At 41.3% G+C, this 19,344-nt stretch overlaps 1 protein-coding gene across 1 annotated transcript in view; it reads right to left on the reverse strand.

Moving 5' to 3' along the window:
* Window positions 1-220: 220 nt before the first annotated feature.
* SCIN (scinderin) overlaps window positions 221-19,344 on the reverse strand; it is a 535,504-nt gene continuing 516,380 nt past the window's right edge. The window contains exons 13-16 of the mRNA XM_069648620.1: window positions 14,972-15,093; window positions 8,192-8,269; window positions 3,516-3,576; window positions 221-1,050 (exon numbers count right to left, since the gene is read on the reverse strand). Of these exons, the coding sequence (XP_069504721.1) occupies window positions 923-1,050; window positions 3,516-3,576; window positions 8,192-8,269; window positions 14,972-15,093 (389 nt within the window). The 3' untranslated portion in view covers window positions 221-922. The remainder of the gene's footprint in view (window positions 1,051-3,515; window positions 3,577-8,191; window positions 8,270-14,971; window positions 15,094-19,344) is intronic.

Below are 19,344 nucleotides of genomic sequence, written 5' to 3' on the forward strand. Positions count from 1 at the left end.
TCATGGAATGCTAGGAGGGTGAATGTAACATGGGACTGACAGAGAAAGAGATTCGAGCTACCTCTTCTTGTTAGGATGCCAAATATGAGATGATTTAAATATGTACACCATTAAATGTAAAATGAACCATGTATATTTGGTGCCTTAGCCTATGAATACATTATGAATGTTTGCTCACTCATATTCAGGCACACACAAAAAATGTCACAATTGGCCCAAGTAAATGTATATGATTCATTGGAGCACAAGTATAGTTGGTGATCACTGGCTTTGGTAGGACGCTTGCATTTAGGGAAACAAATGACCAAATCCAAACGATTGCCCTTGCATTTACCCAGGAAAGAATCCACACTTGCTTAATTTAAAAATAGACGTAATGTGATCCAAGGTAACACAGGAGTAAGTTGTGTGCTTCTGTTTCGTGAATAAGCAAATGTGCTGTGACTGTCTGTGTTGTGCTTCTGTGCTTGCATCTGCATTCCAGGGCCTGCCTGGTCACTCTCTTGTCACCCATTGGAGTAATCACACATCTTATTAGTAATTGACTTGTGCATAATGTTACACATGTTTGCAGGTGTCATTCTGAGCAATTCCTGGAAAGGCTTTCGTGAATTGGCACTGGCATGTTTTTTTTCTGGAATTACACTGCTTTGTCCTCAAATATAATATACATTGTTGTCACATGAGATATCTTATTTTCAGTCGAATTGTTGGACTCTTCCGCTCACACATATGGCAGAAGGAAACAGCTGAAGAAGAAAGGCCAGGTCACACATGTGCATGGTCCCTAAGAAAGGTATGACATTTAAATGCATAGACAATAATGAACTCGTGTAAACACATGTTTTCAACTAAACAAAATCATTGCTTTCTGGCCCACGCTATTGGTCAATGATGGGGGTCGGGGACGGCGGAAGCACTTCTACCATTTCTTAGTGTCCCAGGCCAGAAACCAGCCTGTGAACGTGCTTGGCTCGTGTCCTTGTTTGACGATGATAATAGGTATTCCTTTGTCTCGCCCAGACGGGTCTGTCGCGATGTACTGCTTAGCTGTGAACATAACAGAATGTGCATGATTAAACATACATGCTGTGCCATTAATCACTGTCATCTATATAACACATGGCCGACAGTAGGACCCCTATAAAAGCCTGTAAATAATTGTGACATCACTACTGACCAGTAATGAGAAAAGTGTATTAACACCGCTCTGTAATTAGTTATTACAGTTTGGTTGTGCCAGCACAGAGCAGAATCCCAGCTGTCCTTTCAGCAGTTAATTAAAGCCATGACAAACGGTTCATATGACTTTCTTATGAATTAGCTTGTTATCACACTTTGCTGCATTACTTGAAGGAACTGTCTATGGTCGGATGCATTTTGTGCTTGGCTGGAGTTTAACACATGAGAAGAAGAAGCTACATGTTACTACTTATTTTGAAGCACAAAACCAAAACGTTTTTTGGATGCTTTTTATTAAACTGCTCACGTTATCTTTCTAGAGCACATTAGAAGCTACATGTACGTTTTTCAAATCCAAACAGATACATCATTGATTTTATGTATCAACAATGGGAACATCTCTTAAATTACATTAAAGGAAAGGCCAGGTATTAGAGCAGTTGGCAGTGTGGCCATGTACTAAAAGACATAAAATATCCCCTACCATACATAAAGAGAACATCACAAGTAACCTTAGAGGTCCATGACCTCATAAAGGAACACAGCCTTCAGTCTTGTTGCTCTGCTTGGACACCAAACTCCTTGGTAACTTGCAATATCCTCTAATGCAGGGTTGTTCAATCCAGCCCTCGAGGGCTGGAAATATGTCGGATTTTCAGAATAGCCCTCATTAATATTCATGAGATACATTTGCATACAATGATTCTAAATGTATGCAACATTTTTCTCATGAATATTGATGAGGGAAATCCTGAAAGACCTCCAGGATTCCGTCCTTCGAAGTCTTGAGTTGGACAAAGTGCGACCTGGTAAGGGGTACTTTATCCCATAAATAGCACACACCAAAAAGAGAAATTGTTTATGTGCTTTAGCAATATGCACTATTGCTACCCAGCTCAATAGTATTGTTTGTGCAATCTATGACATATGAAACGTTGACTCGGTTAGGAATCTAATCTGTGATGTCCAGGTAACTGGTCATGCCCTCAGCCAACATATCCATTTCCTTTATTTACCACTTTTTAAGCACACAAGGCCTGAGGAGGCACTGATGTGGCGTTGAAAGAGTGTGGGCAGAGGGGTTCAAATCCTGTACATATATGCACCCACACTACTAATTTTGCTGTCCAAAATAAATAGTTGCCCTAAATCATAAATATATAGATAGACATATTTTCTCCAGTCAACTGACCAGCAAAAGGGGTTGAACCCATGTGTGTTAGGGCGAGTTAAGGGGAGAGACAAAGCGAGAGAGAGTGAGAGAGAGAGGGAAAGAGAGAGAGAGAGAGAGAGAGAGAGAGAGAGAGAGATAGATAGAGAGAGAGAGAGATAGAGAGAGAGAAAGAGAGAACGATGAGTAGAAAGATAGTCATGCATTAATTCTATGTATTAATAAATACTTACAAAAAGAATCCTAACAATCTATTGCCAGTGACCTGAATAAATGATATATCACTTCCATTCCAGATAAACAATGATATCTTATTTCAAAATCACCCTTACAGGGGGAGCATCCAATTAAGTGCTCTCTGCTTTCGATTCATTTGAAACACACTGGGAACTGGAATTGCACGTTTTGCCAGTCTGAACATTTTGTTATTTTCTCTAAATATGCAAACTTCTGCGGGAAGTGTATGCATCCGCCGGGTAGTGCGGTCTTTCTTTAAGAAATGCCTTTTAGAGGAGGGTAGACCTGCACAGCACTGCATAGTATTTCATTTTTAAAAAGTCCCTGCTGAACCTACACTGTCCCTTCCATTTCTATACTTGAGGCATATTGCAAGGAAGTTATGATTTAACTAACCAGTGATTTTCTCAGTGAGAGATATGGGTTAGTGCATGTTCTGTAGGAGACTCTGGTTACCTGCCTGCCTGTATTACTCTTGCCTAAGTGGTCTCGTGGTGTCATGAAAGAAAATCACTGGGAAAAATAGAACTCATTGATACATTGGATTTACATTTATATTCACACCCACACAAGGCTTATTTTGGACAGAAATGAAGTACCGAATGAAGCACATATTTTGGGCAGCCTTCAATATTAAATTAGCCACATTCCAAAAAGCGATCCACAGGATCATTAATCAGTGGAATGACTAGGCAGCGAGAGAGGAGCACTGAAAGTCCAAGGATGGAATATTGATCCAGAGGGATAGGTTTTAACATGGGCTAGTGTGGACACTTAGGGCCTGATTCACAGAGTGTTTTCTTATGAGATTGTGCCATTAGAAAACACTTCAGTGAATCAGGCCCGTTACCTGTTTATCAACAATGATTGCATCTAGAAAGCATCTTATATTTTCTACCATGACAGGTCTTTTGCATTATCTTACCAGATTTAAGGGATTCCTTTTGTTCAACTTCATTGGAGTCTTTTCCAACCCAAAGAAATATCTGTAATTTTGGAGAAAAAGAAATCTTCATACAAAACCTTACTTCAGGCAATAGGGATACAAATTATCTGCCTTACAACCAACCATTCTTTGTTTAATTTAATTACATTTGAATGTGATATAATTGCTAAGTTGTACATTAATGTAAAACTAATCACACAAAACTATTATTGTTTGGGTATATGACATGCAGAGTTTCAGAGAACAGCTTTCTCAAGACATCTGATTAACAGTATGATATCAGTTTTTCCATATCGATTGCAATCACAGTCTTTGAAAGCTAAATGATGGCCATTTTGTTATTTTTTTGACTTGTGGTTCTCGTTCTCAGAAATTCTTCGTGCTAACTGCATTTCAGTTTCAGCTAGGATGTACCTTTAAAAAAGTTCACCATTAAATTATAACTTGTTGCCAACTTGCCCATAAATTGTCTATATTCTGATACCAGATCGTATGTTTTGGATCCCACATTTAGTGCTCAGTTTGTCTCAAATATTTAGTCAGTTAATTTATTGTATCAAATCTTGATAGCCAAAAATGAAGACTTATTTAGCGTTTCCCAAACTATAGGCATGTGACAAAGCTTCTGAGTCAGACAGCAGCTGCATTCTATAGACCCTGTCCTTCCAAACACGAGAAAAAGAGCAGTGCACTTGAAACCATGCACCATGACTACTTTGGGATAATTAAAAACATTCATAAAACATGCCTTGACATGACTGCTTTCTAATAAATCTTGTTATGTGCTTAAACTCAATATGAACCAATGTTCACATGAGAGCAATTGGAAGACCCCTGAAAAAAGTAATCCACTCTTATTCCTAAAGTGGTTTAATTGGCTATTTTCGGATAGCGGTGCAAAAGTGTCTAACACTTGGATAGCCCAAGTCTATTCATTTACACAATATTGTGCGTCGACATTAGATCATTGAAGAGCGGTTTTTTTTAGGTCTGTTTAGTGTTCATTTTTATAACTGGACACCACACTCTAACTTTTTATCTACTTTCACAAGAAAGAGAAAGATCGAAGACATAAGAGGTAACAGCAGCATCTTCTTGCTTAAGTCTCATTCTCGTTAACAAATAAGTGGTCATGTGATTTTGTCACTGTGTACATGGAGAGGCAAAAACGACTGGATTAGTTGGAAACTGTTGCTGAAAGCTACATAACTCAGTAATGTTATACTAAATCTGCTTTAACAACCATGTTAAAGAAAAATAGTGTGGTTTCAAAGAATACCATTGCAAGACATGCACACACAAAAAAATATGTATGTTAATGTAAATTGTGTTTAATAGTAGATTCATTCTTAAATATTGCATACATTCTGTGTATCAGAGGCAAGGGGCCACCTGAAAATGGCAGATGCTGTGCTGTACCAAGCACAAATGCATTATAAACATTACTTCAACGCATGTGAAGATATATTCTCATAAACTCTGTGAAATACGGAGCATATCATATTAATGGTATCTTAGATTTGTTCTAACAATTTTAATATGTTTAGAACTGTTTCTACAGAAATATACTAAGTGCTGTTAATAATAGGACACAATATTCTATCCCTTAAGCCTTGTACAATGCAATTCGAAATACTAGAATAGCGACAAAGTGCTATGATCACCCTGGTTTCATATATTAACAAATCTCTTTTGGGGTTGGTGAGAATGAGAGGAGCTCTAGTAATTGAAGTTTGTGATCATTTCTCAAATTGTGCATATGTAAACTCTGAGCTCATTCATCATATGTAATAAATCTATGTTTTGTACATGTTTTAGTAGTGCACCTCATCCGCATGTGGGGCACCTAGGTGCTCTTCCTTGGAATGCTGCATCAGATAATGCATTCTGTTGACACATTTGAAAAGGGAATTTTATATTCCTACTTTACATTGTATTTCTCCTCTTTTATTTCATTTTAATTTGTGGACAGGAAATACATTTCAGGTAAGTAGCAGCACCACCTGGAATCTATCACTGGAAGATCACCTCCACTTCAAGTAATGGGTTTGGATATGCAAAATTAGCTCAAATACAATCCTTAAGTTCTAGCAAATGTACTTTTGTTGTAAGGCAGTGTTGCTTTATAAAGACAGTTTCTCAGCAAAGGACGCTGTCAAGGATACACATATTTGTACGCATATTTCACTCTTAATAAGGATTGTCAGTGCACTATAATCTAACATCCTTGAACTTGAAGCATTGGAGTATGTCTTGAAAACACCAGAAAAAGTAATGGTGGGTTTACAAAGGTTTGCATTTGAGCTAATTTGCACACCCACGATGCATTGCTCCAGTTGCTCTGAACTAGAGGTAAACTTCCATTGATGGCTACTCGGTGGCACTACTGCATGTGTGACTTAGATGAAATAGCTCATTCTACTTTCACATTTCAGGAGAAAGAGTGTTTGTTAACTCTTTATAAACGTACCATAACTTTGCTGTTATTTCCCGAACCTACTTCGAATGCTAGAACATACAACATGTTAAATTACACACTTTGATTAGTCTCTCGCTAGGGAGACGCTTGTATGCAAGCTTCTACATCGTTGAGCACTGTTTCTCTTGGGTTGAGTAATGCTATATACCAAACAGCATTGATCCACAAGTCAAAGACAGTTTTCTAAAGTTTACAAACCATCATTTTACTGAATCTGAATGCCCTCATTTTAAAGCTAATAGAATCCTAAATTTGAGGTGAACTTCTAGTCAATGCTAGTGGATGGTGCTGTGGCATTTGTGACTTAGCTGAAGTATCCTATTCTTTATTTACATTTATGATACCAAATACTCAGTCTTTCAGAAACATTATTTAGTTTACACCACTCAGTGCCATAAAAACTACCCAATATGTGACTGGTGTTATATAAAACATACCATTCTGACGTTTGGAAATCTCTTTTTTCTGGTTCTACTTCTGAACAATTATATCATTCAAAATACCCTTTTAAATCCATGGTTATCTTAAGGCAATTCACAGTGTTGGATTAAAACATAGTGATCTACCAAATTGAAGAATCCTACTGTTTTATTTAATATTTTAATATTTATAAATATTTATAAATTAATTGTACGATAAATATATGAAGTGCATCCTTGGCTACCTTGGTGCTATAGATAGAAAAACACCAAGAGGTTTAGCCTGGATTTCTAGATTTGAAGCAAGTGTTACAAACAGACCGGTTTCAAAATTTACTTTGGAACACCATTGATTGTTTATATTAAGGATGTGCCCTTGAAGGGAGATCCGATGATTTCAAGCATGTGCCTGGAATGTGGCACTGATTTTTCTTGATAATCAACCATTGGAATCTACTAAAAGTCATAGCTGTGCTGACCTCATTGCTCTGATGTAAATTGACAGAATATTTTGCAAAGGAAGCTCCGATCATTGCCATCATATACGCGAAGATCATACATTAAACCTTTACTGTTGACCTCTCTTGCATGGGAAACCAGTAGACTGTTCTTATTGCAGAAGGGATACAGTCTTGCCATTTTAGCCCAAATATATGGTAGGTAGTGGTGTTGGGAGGTGCTGTGTTCTGCAGTTTGGGAATTTGGGAAGTCCAAGGTGGATCACAATTCCCTTTACAGAAGCAGGATGAGATACAGGTATAGTAAATATTTTATTCATTGTGAAAAAATCAAGGATGTGTCTGAGTGTGTTCTGGATTCACTATTCTAATAATGTAGTGCTGCCTGTAAAAAAGATGGTGGTAAGCATTTGCATTAGCCCCCCTCTAATTGTGACATTGAGAAGAGGTCTGTGAGCGTCTCGGATCTGCATAAGCTGCCTTATACCTTATTCACAAAGGCTTAAACTAAAGTGAGTTCTGAAGCACTTCAGAGACGCAACTGTGAAAATGCGATTCACAAAGATCTGTTGAAGGGCACCTCAAAGATGCTACGGGCGTCTGCATATTTGCTTTTTTTCTTGCCTTTCTGAATATCAGCTACACCACTTCTGTTGCAAATTGTAGAAGCGGACACACATCTTAATAGCTCATATGTATATCTTTGTGAGTCAGGCTCTCTGCATTTTAGACTTCAGGTATGAAAGTAGGCTTAAAGCCAAGGAGTTAATTTCTACTGAGGAAACCTATATACAATCCATTCATATTTGAATTTAACAAACAAAATGTCATATAGGAAATATTCCTAAAGGAAGCCTGAAATATGGTATGGAAGATACATAGTTCATTTACAAGAAGGAAATAGATATTTAGGGGGATTCATACTAGTACAAAAGATTGATTTTTATAGAAAAAAATAACATTCAAGTTTGATCGTTCAAAGACATTGTTATCACCTGAGCAGTCATTGATTATAAAAAAACAAGTGAGGTCACTGAAATATCCTAACTATAAGACTTCAAATAAATCCATCAAACCTAATGACAACATTAGACAGGTTTTTTGTGCTTCATCTTTGGTATTTCTCTGAAGCCTAAAACATTCTTCCTCAGGCTGGAAAGTCTAAGGGTTTAATTCACAGAACGATTTCCAATGGGGTTTTGCCATTATAAAAGGCTTTTGTGAATTAGGCCGACTGTTTATAAACAATGAATTCAAACTGATTAAGTGCAGCTATTGAGTTTACAAACATATGTGTACCTGCTCCCATGTGTCAAGCAACATAACATCATCTTCTGCTAAGTCATCCTGTGTAAATTCTCCTGGAACCTCTTCAATCTTTGGAAATAAACAAACACAGCATGAATCAATATAGTTGGCTCAGAAATCCTAATACAATTTATTTTATTACTGTGCTACTTAAAATGTAATCCATAACTTCTGTTGAGTTTAATAACAATTGTAAAGTCACTTATCACAATAAATAAATATAGGTAACATGGACATTTGGTGCACAATTATCTAAAGGAATAATCCAGGACTAATACCTTTCTGATATTGGAATTCCATTTCAAATAAAGAATAGAGACATTCTTAATTAATACAATGAGTAAGTTCCTTATTCATTAGGTGACAAACATTTTTCAAATCTGTGCAATGTTCTTCCTGAAAAACAATATTATAGCCTTATAGAAAGAGGGATGGGTCGGTATTGTGGGATAATGACCCACCACCAAGTTATGGCCCGAGTCAAAGCCCATATGGCACCTCCTAAGGTCTATAAGACTATTAGCACATGGTGGTAGTTGAAATTCCTGTTTTGGACATAAGGGAGTGAAGTTAGAAATGGTGCTTTAAGACAGAGTAAGGTAAGTAGACAAACTGAGTAGTACATTAAATGTAGTTTACTTTTCTAGTATTTAGATCACATATTGTCCAAAAAAACATGAACATGCAATAGCTTTCATTTGAAAGCAAACAGTTTTTCTTTTGTTAATTAAATGCCATGTTACATCTAAGAAAGGCCTTTCCTGAGGCTAATTGTCGCGTTGGAACAAAATCTTGCCTGTAAATTACATTGTTTGCCTGGTTCGTACTGAAGGCAGGATGTTCAGAATGCAGCCAATACCAGTAGTTATTGAAGCACTCTAAACATTCTGATTGGCTGCAAGTAGGTCAATAACGATTTCTAAGTGCTTATATTGAGTGTGTTATGAATCAGTGATTGAGACATCTTGGGATGTAGCACTGTTTTTAGAACTGCATGATATTGCCAATGGTTTAATATATAGCTAGGCATTACCAGGTTTTCTGAACCACCCTAACATTTGGAAAGTTCAGGTGCATTTTCTGATTCTTTGTTTATGTTTATTTAAGCCCCTGCATGGGAGGGTAACATTTTTTTTAAAAAAGAAAAGGCCCTCTCTTCCCATCCTCACCGTACTTCTGTCTCCTGCTGCTCCACTGTTTTTCATGTAGTAGAAGGCAGTCACAGTACTATGTCTATAAATAAAAAAGGCTCTTTTTCTGTATTGTCTCCTTCAGACTTAGGCTCAGTCCTTCACCTATGTCTACTATGAAGAGAAACATGACCCTGAAGCTGGAGAAGCTAAAGTAAGCTAGTGATGGAAGAAGGGTGGTATTCCTTTTAAAAAGGGGGCATAAGCACTAGTCTGGATGGTGCCATCGGTTCCCCAAGTGACCTGAGAATATTCAAGACTCACCTCAGATTTCAGGAGCATACCAAAGAATACCTATGTGCGTTACTGATGAAGACTTTCATCCACTCATAGTGCTGACTTACAGCAAGAGCTGTGAGGCATTGGCACTTTCGTTGGAAATGCCAGCCACCATTACTGCCAGATCATACTTCCAGGAAAAGCACATTCAGCATCTGGTTGAGAGGGTAAGGGGAGGGGCCTGAGCTGTGATCAGAAAGACGGGATGGTGGTGCGAGACATGCCACCTGAACGAGGCGAGTAAATGGTGGCTTGGTAGCTGTGGTGTAGATAGTACAGCCCTTGGCATAACTGTCCTCACAAGACAATGGCTCCTCACTGTCATTTGGTTAGTACTGTCACTTTGGAAGTAGGACTGCTTAACAGTACCACCTTGAAGGCACTAACGCTCTCAAAAATGCGTGACCCACACTCGCTTTTTAACTTTATTACCCTAGGGGTGCAGTTTAACCGTAACAGAAGCAGCAAGTATAGCATAATAATATTGTTTTGTTGCAACGCCCCTAGATGTAAGTGGCACATAGCTGCCAATGAAAGAATCAGAACAGACTTATATTTGGTTGCTTTGGCCGATTAAATGGCTAATATTACAGTAGATGAAATACAATTTGATGCAGTCATCATCTGTGATTTATAGGAGCATATTTATATAGACATTTCATTCATTATTGTATTGATTTTTCTATGCATCTTGTAGCGAGGTTCGCACGAGCATGTCGGCCTAGTGAAGAGTTCGGACTCTGGGCTGTTGCCACAGATGAATGCACTAGCCCGGATGGCAAACCCTAGAATGTTTTAGATTATGTTAGACCAAAGATGTGGGGCTTCCAGCCTCCATTAACAACTTCACATTTACTGAATATTGCATTTAATCAATATCATGGGTTGGAGTGATTACTGGAAACACTGTATATTTCCTAGATCAGGGCACTGCAAACTTTGGTACTAAGTTTACCCCCACACCTGTGTCCGGGATGTGCGATTGTAGTGATGGATCTTAAGAAGCCATACCTGTACATGCATTTCTCGGCTTTGGCTTGTAGTTTACACAAGCCACCTATAAAGCCTAGAGTATTGACAGGGGCATAGCAGATATCGTGGAGATGGCATATGCGGAGGGGCACACAGCCTGTGGATTTTGTTTGGTTATTTGCATTCCCTTTCAACACCCAGGGCCATGCTAGGGCGTATGTGACTTACCACCCCATCCCTACCCCAATCTGCCCCAACCATGCACATTGCAGACTCTTTTACCATGTTGTCAATCAGCTACATGTCTCACAGGTATATCTGCAAGCCTATGATGTGCAGCTGATTGACACTAGATGAAATAGAAAACTGAAATATGACCTCACAGGGTCAGTAATTGGCTGCCATCCCATAACATCGTCACCCCTAACTGGAAGCTGCAGTGAGAGGGTAGGTCCCATTTATTCCTTAGTTAGTATTATTTAGTTTGTTTCCTTTGCTTTGGGGAGTTGCAGCCTATTTTCCAAAATAATAGAGATATTTTTATCCCCCCTCTTGGGACTGTGTCGATTACAGAGATGTAGCGAGCCTAGAGCTGATTTGATTTCTATCACATACATATACACACAGTGCTTCCCCTCACACACACACACACAAACACACAACACACTGCCCAAACACAAAGCACTCTCATACATTGACTGCCCCAGACGCCCACATACACACTGCTAACACACACACACACACCCACCCACTCCCCCCACACACACACACACACACTCTGCCTCACACACATACACTGGCACGTAATGCCAAAACAAAGACTGATCCCCACCACAAAGGCTGATCCCCTACCACACACACAAGAACACTATCTGCCTCCACACATTCTACCACTCGCTGCACACACGCTGCCGCAGCACATGGACTGCCTCACCACACACACACACTGCTCCCACACACTCACTAAATGCCCACTCCACCCTCATTCCACACATGCACTTCAACCCACACACTGCTCCACACACTGCCACCCCCCCACACGGACCCCTCCTCCATGCACTGTAAACTGCCCCATACACATACTGCCCCAACACACACTGCCACCACATATTCCCCCCACAAATACAATACCTTCCACAACCTATCTACTGACACATCACCCCCACTCACTGCTCCCACACACCCACTCACTGCCTCTCCACACACTGACCCCACTTACATTGCTACCCATACACACTGATTATCCCACATTGCCCCCACATACATTACCCACTTTCACTGTAAGTAGCACATACTGTCTGCATACTAACCCAACACACTGCTCCCCCACACACTACACCCACATGAACTACCCGCACACACTGCCTACAGAAACAATTACCGCCACATACACACTTTACCTACATAAATACACAAAGCATGCCACACACACACTACCCCAACCATGCTCACTGTTTACACACACACAGTCTCCACACATGCACACTCTCTCACACTCTCTCCCCTCCAACATACCACACAAACCAGCACACACTGCCACCACACACACACACACACACCACACAGGCCCCAAACACTCCACACACATTGGCTAGCATCACCCACATGCATTACCTTCACGCACATATTGACCAAACATACTGCTACCCAACACACACCAACTCGGTCCCCGCACACACACTGCCTCTACAAACTTACCCTGGCCACACACATTTCCTCTACAAAAGCTGCTCACACTGTGGCATGTACACTGCCCCCACATGAACACTGCCCAGAAACGTACACTGCCCCCACATACATGTTTCCCACACATACACATACCCCACAAATTCACACACACACACTGCCCCTGCACACTGTCCACTCACACCCCCTGACATCACCCACTCCACCTCACACACACTGCTCCTGCACACTCTCTGCACAAACTCACTGGCACTCAAACAAACACTGTCACCACCCCCGACCCCCGAGCACACTACTCCAAAACACACACACTGCCCCTAAATCATAAACTGCTCATCTCAAACACACCACTGCCCCTACATACACTGACCTCACACACACTACTCCCCCAGACACACACTGCCACAACACTAGTCACTGAGTCCCCACAGACATATCCCCAAAAAACACTCCCCCCACACAAACACACTGCACCCCCACACACAAACCCCGTCCAAAAACATACTGCCCACTACACACACAATCCCCATCCATACTGTCTCCCACAACAAGGTCCAACAAAGCACTGTTCCCAAACCTCCATAAATACACAAACACTGGCCTCACACAAACACACTGGACACATCAACAGAGTGCACACACACACACACGCACACACACACACACAATAAAAAATGCTGTTCCTGGGCATTTCAGGGAAATTCATGCCAATGATTTGTGTACCTGGATGTTTGAAGTCAATCCATGGCGATGATGCAAGTGCTCGGACATATGTAGCTAATAGCTGGGAAAAGGTGTGAGTAGCAGGATGCTAATACCTGAATAAAACCTCCAGTGCCTATTCAAAATCCTGAGCGATTAGTTTTGTCAATCCTTGTTTACCACATCTGTTTCAGCGATGACAATGCAAACATGTGGAAAAAGTTCATTAAGCATAGGAGTGTTTACATATGGTGCTGTGAAATGCAGGAAGGAGTTTATAAAATATCCCTTTGTGCATTATGATTTTCTCTGCACTGGAATGTTAAAACAGGCTATGGTGAAAGAGATGCAGGGGATCAGAAACACCAGAGAGTATCTCTTGATGAATCACGGTTGTGCTCTGGGGGATGGCATCCAATCCCGTCATGCAACATTGACATGCTTAAAAGTATAGATGTTGGGAAAATCTGCAATCGTAAAGTTATTGCCTGCTACTTGATTTATGAATTTTTAGATAGAGGAGCTAATTTTCAATTAAAACATAATTTGGATAGAGAAGGAAGCTTATGTTTGCTCTTAGGAGGAAATCAGTGCTTAATTTGTGGGGGTGTTTGCCAGGGCTCCACCCCAGCACTTATGTCTGAGCCCGAGCACTTATTTTCTCAGACTTGGTCTGATTATGATGTGGTTTCTTGGAAACATTATTATTTTAACTCTCATTCACTAGATGTCACACAACAAGGCCAGCAGTGGTGACTGGGCACAGTCTTTTCATCCTGGGCCGGTTCATTGTTATTCCTGAACCTAATGGCACATGTGGGCAGGACACTGCTAGTTTTCATGGATAACAATGAGTTGAAAGGTGACAATGCTGCGTGCTCCAGTAATCCTGCATGACAATGGTGCCGGTCTGTTACTGCAGTGTGGGTTGACAATAAGAGGACAGTCACCAACCAGCAGCACCAAAACAGGGGCAAAGGCAGAAAAAAGGCCTAAGGGGAGTGTCCGCCATGAGCGCCAAACTGTGCACAAATATTTTGCTGCAGTGTTTGACAGGCAAGTTCAGCAGTTCAGGAATGAATTTTCCTGCATCTGGCAATTCATTTACCATAGGAGGAAAGCATGTTTTCTTGGTTTTCTGTGGCAAGATAGATGGCCAGCATGTTCCATTTGCCACCTACTGAATCCAAGCAAAATGTTAACAATGCTGATGTGTTGAAAGAATCACTCAAACATTTGCCTTCAACTACTATGTTATGCTATTATATGTTGTTTGCTATCTAAAAATTGCACTTCTGCCAAGGTTAGTGCATCATCACCCGCAATAGCTTGTAAGCGTTGCAGGTTTCACCCTAAATATGCTGACGCTATGGGGCAGAGCCATAGATGGTGGCACCAGTGGCCTGGGCGTTGCCTGCCCCGATGTGTTCCAGAAGTGCTAGAAAATATTTGGGCCTGGCACACTTTTCTTTTTACAACATAAGCATTTGCTCTCCGGAGTGCACACTTTGCTATTTGTACGCAGCAGAGCAAGTGGAGTCAATTCTGCCTCCCATGTATGAATGGCAGCTGATAAAAGGGAACCGGTTTCCATCGGAAATCCTTGGTTTGTCCAGCATGAAAATCTCATGCTGACGTGAAATCAAGCTGTTTTAAAGGCAGAGGGCAAACGGAAGGCAAAAAACATAACTCCCTTTATGCCCCTAACTGCCGCCTTAAAAAACAATGAAAATCACTCGTAACTGGGTTATGCTTGTTTTAAGCACCTCCATCCACTCTCAAGGGGACTTAAACAATATACTCATAGTGATTTTTTTAATGTATGTTTTGAATTGTTAAATTATATAACAACGTGACATTTTACTTTAAAACACTACAGACATTTTGCAGATTCCATTATGATTTCACAACATGCTGAACTGGGCCGTCGGTCTATGCTCACAATGAATCGTCCCGTCTTGTTCGAGCAGCCATAGAGTCGCGGAGGATGGTCGTCTGCATGAGATTGGAGCAGTGGTGATGTTTGGTATTCCGTTTTTCCTCCTAGTGCACTCCAGAATTCATCTGGGAATCAGAAAACAGAAATGTCCTTATTAGCAAAAGGTACAGAGCAAAGTCAGACTTGCTGCACTTTCTCATCTGATTATCATCTGAGTAACAACACATTACTTCAACTCCAAGCCGTGAATCCATAGAAGCATGCACCCCTTACAGAGCATCTTTGCCTTAGGATAGCTTTGTTTTAAAACATGTCTAAGCCTTTCACAGTTGGTGTCAAATTACATTTAAAATTATTAAACTGTGGTATGCTTTTGAATGCCAGAACTGTGGTTAACATTGTTTTATTTTATATATGATCTAATCACAGTATATGGTCTTGAAATGCTGTGTATTAGTGGGACTTGTTTTGATACTAATCTTTCTGTGGTTATTGTCATGTGGCCTCCTAACTGCAGTAGTTTTACTCAATCACGATACGGTTGATGGAGTGGCAATTATTTCGACTAAAAATGAATTTGTAATTCATTGTGTGTTCCCTTAACTATTCTGCTAATTTATGCAAAAACCAACTTGCTGTGCCCAGAGGTGGTATCCACACTTAATTTGTCAACCCCAGAATTGATTGTTTTGTGTGACATGGATTTCTGAATTAAATGTTTTAAGGATACAAAGGTCCTGTATTTAAGCACGTTGTTTTGATTCATGGAATTATTTGCGTGTACAATGGGGATTTGTGTTCCATTCTGCCCTCAAATCCCCATACGTCAAACAGGGATTTGCAGCCAGAATGGCACGCAAATCCCGCTTTACACGCAAATAATTCCATGAATCAGGGCCTTAGTCCTTGCACCATTAGGGGGATTCCCTATGCAAACTGCTGGGAACACATTAGGTTAGATATGTACTTCTTCTGACCAATTAAGAATTTTGAGTACCTTCCAGGTTATCTGGTCAGATCATATGATCTGCCCTTCTGTGCAACAGCTGCCTACTGTTATTTGTCACAAAAGAATCGGTATAATTGAGATACTGTGTGGGTGGATAATGGAGGAGATATGCAGTGGCAACCCAAACAGTACTCTTGATTTTTTTCACAGATCTGTTCTGTACAACCTTTAAGGGAAAACAAGTGTATGTTCTATGAAATTCAATAATTCAATTAAAGAGATTGTTTTAGTTCCTAAAGATTCACTCTTCATTAGTGACTCTTCGCAAAGTATGACAAACTACCAGAATGTTTCTTTTTTCTTAAATTAGGAAACCTAGATCTGACCCTGCCTCTCACAAAGGAGAAATGCCTAGTCTGTAACCCCAGTGGTTCAATATCACCTCTTGCATTTATTCCTGCAGACCTTTAGTATTTTGTATTTGTATTTGTATTTATTTATTTATATAGCGCTTTACACCAAAGCGCTGCACAGTTAAACAACTTAATACATGAAACATAACAATATAACGGTAGAAGCAAATTACAATATGAATCAGTCAACAAAACAGTAAGAAGAGCAATTAACGGAATGGAATATGGAGAGTAGTGGAGTAGGACTGTGTGGGAGGGAGCGGATAAGGAGGAGAAGGAGGAGGGGATGGGAAAGGTGAGAGTGGGGAGGTAGGGGAGGGTAGGAAGATATTCAAGGGGAAAGATAAGGAGGGAGGGGAAGCAGAGAGGGGAAAGGGTTTCAAGGAGGAGAATGTAGAAGGAGAGATTTAAGGGAGGTCCGGAATGAGGAGAAGGTAGGGGTAGAGCGGATTGCAAGATGCAGGGGGGCTAGGAGTTGGAAGGAGCGGAAACGGGAGGGAGCACAAGGGGACGGGGTACAGTGAGAAGGAAATGGTCAGCTGAACGAAGGGAACGGGAAGGAGAGTAGAAAGAGAGGAGGGAGGAGAGATAAGGGGGAGGGAGACCATGGAGAGATTTGAAGACAAGGTAGAGAAAGTGAAATTTAAGTTGGGAGTGAAATGGAAGCCAGCCGAAGGAAGAGAGGGAAGTAAAGAGGGAGTCGCGGGGGTTAAGGAGACAGAGGGTACGGACAGCAGAGGGGGGCGATTTGAGGGGGGCGAGATGAGAAGTGCGTAGTCCAAAGACTAAGGAAGAGGCGGGAGAAGACAAGGGAGGAGATTAAAAGTTTGGTAGCATGGAAGGTGAGAGAGGGGCAGACTTTGCGAATATTAAAGAGGTGGTAGCAACAGGCACGAGAAGTGAGATATATATGACCCTATCATCTACGATACGCTACTATCTTCTGAGAGATGGACAGGATAATCTCTTGACATCATTCCTTCTAAAACTTATAAAGAGATTTTCTTATGTTCAACTTTGAGATAAAGCATCTTTATACTCTTTCACTCCAAAATGTGAGTTCCTGGAAATATGAAAGAGGGCACTTGTGCACCTGCCACTGAAAAAAATCCTTCTTGTATTCAAATGAACTAAGCAATTTCCAGCCAATTTCATAGCTACCTTTCGCTAGTAAAAAGCTGGAACAGGTGCTAATGAAAAAAATGAGGGTATTTGCTGAGAAGAATACACCCTGAGATCTAGCAGAACTTCAATTTTAATTTGGTTGCAACACCAAGATGGTTAGTTCCAACTACTGTGTTGGATTTGTTGAGGGAGGGAGTTGATGCAGTGGCACTGGGGCAGTGGCACTGGGGGGGTTGACCCCATAGTAATTGTAATTGTTTATTTGTATAGCACTTATACACAAGTGAAGTGCTTCAAAGTACTTAAAGGTGGGAAGGTCCAGATTTTCAAGGAGGTGGCAGATGTCAGAGGAGTGCTTGACTGCAGAGGGAGACTTAAGAGTGGCAACGTGCAGCAGATTTCTATTTTTGTGAGACTTATGAGGGGGTACAGGGGACAGAGGTCCCAACCGTAAGCGTTGCATGTGCCAAAGAGGCAAGAGATCCAGTGCAGGAACCAGCACAGTAATAGAAGGCAATGGAGCTAGTGTAGTAGGGGCTCCTGAGGGCAGGGGAGCCCCAGATGCATCAGCATTGTGAGGCAAGGGCACCAGCATGTGTGAGGCTAACAAGGTCAGTGCTGAGTGTGTGGGCAAAGGAGCCAGGATAGTAGAAGAAGTCAAAGGAGCCATAGTGAGAGAGGCGGTGTGGCAAGGTGGAGGCATGGACATCCGGGATGCCGGGCCGTAAGTGCAGTTGGCAAGGCAGCTAGTGAGGAGGAGGGTGGAAAGTTGATAAGGCGAGGGAGGATCCTAACAAAAAGAAGGATGTTGGGTTGAGGGCCTTGTACCAAGACGGTACCATTTCGATAGACATTAATGATGACCCTGGTAGTCAATAAGGAGGCAAGAAGGACCTTCCAGCAGGTGCAACCATTGATATGTGAGAAAGAGTAGGGAGAGTAGGAAGAGAGCAGAGCACCATATGAAGGGTCCATAGGTTGGGGAAGGAACGACGAAGAGGATGTCAGTGAGAGTCTCTCTGGCGGAAGCGCTGACGTAAGTGTCAACGGTAGGAAGGCCTGGGCTGAACCCAAGCGCGTCCTTCTTAAGATTCTTCCTACCAGACTTGGTGAGCAGTGAAGGGTGGGAGAAAGAGAAGCAGTTAGAGGAGATAGGAGATATGGAGAGTGCCATGAGGGGGCACAGGACGTGCTACACTTTACACGGACGATCGGCTGCGCACACAGGAGTGAGTGAGTTGACAGGAGGTCAAACACAACAAGGAATCACAATAGGAATGGAGGGAACAGTGGGAGTTCGAAAAGTGAGGAGAGGGTACCAGGGGGGAAGAGGACAGGGACAGAACAGAGAGCAAGGGAGTATGTAGGATTTTAACTAGCAGGACAAAACTTACATAATTGGAGTACACCTATTTTTGATTTCAATGCATTGGGAAAACACACCTAAATTCGATTTTTAAACATACAGGTACTCAATGAGTGGGAAAAAACACCTAAAATGAATTTGCTGACACAGGTTTTACAGGCAGCACCACAGAAATGTGGCAATGTGGTGGGACCACCATAGGGGGTGGAATCAAAATAAGAGGGAAAATCTTTCTTGTAAGGGTACATAAGTCAATAGAGATGAGGCAGCAAGAAAAGCCTGGAAGGCAGAGTATATGAGTCTAGGAGAGATGCGGCAGGCCAGTGTAAAACAGCCATTACTGATGTGATGGTTGGAGGGATGCCACAGTTCAAGGCAGTTGGGATACAGTTTCCAGCAAAGTCCATGTCTAATACTGCAGTAACAAAAAAGGAAAGGCCCACTAGCTCAGCCAGGCCTGGACAGGCACAGACAGGGCCTTACTGTGGGGGCCTTGTTGGTGAGGGGCCAGCTAACGCTTGCC

The sequence above is a fragment of the Ambystoma mexicanum genome, chromosome 2q (assembly GCF_040938575.1).
Source record: "Ambystoma mexicanum isolate Mex_15411 chromosome 2q, UKY_AmexF1_1, whole genome shotgun sequence".
NCBI classification, from domain to species: domain Eukaryota; kingdom Metazoa; phylum Chordata; class Amphibia; order Caudata; family Ambystomatidae; genus Ambystoma; species Ambystoma mexicanum.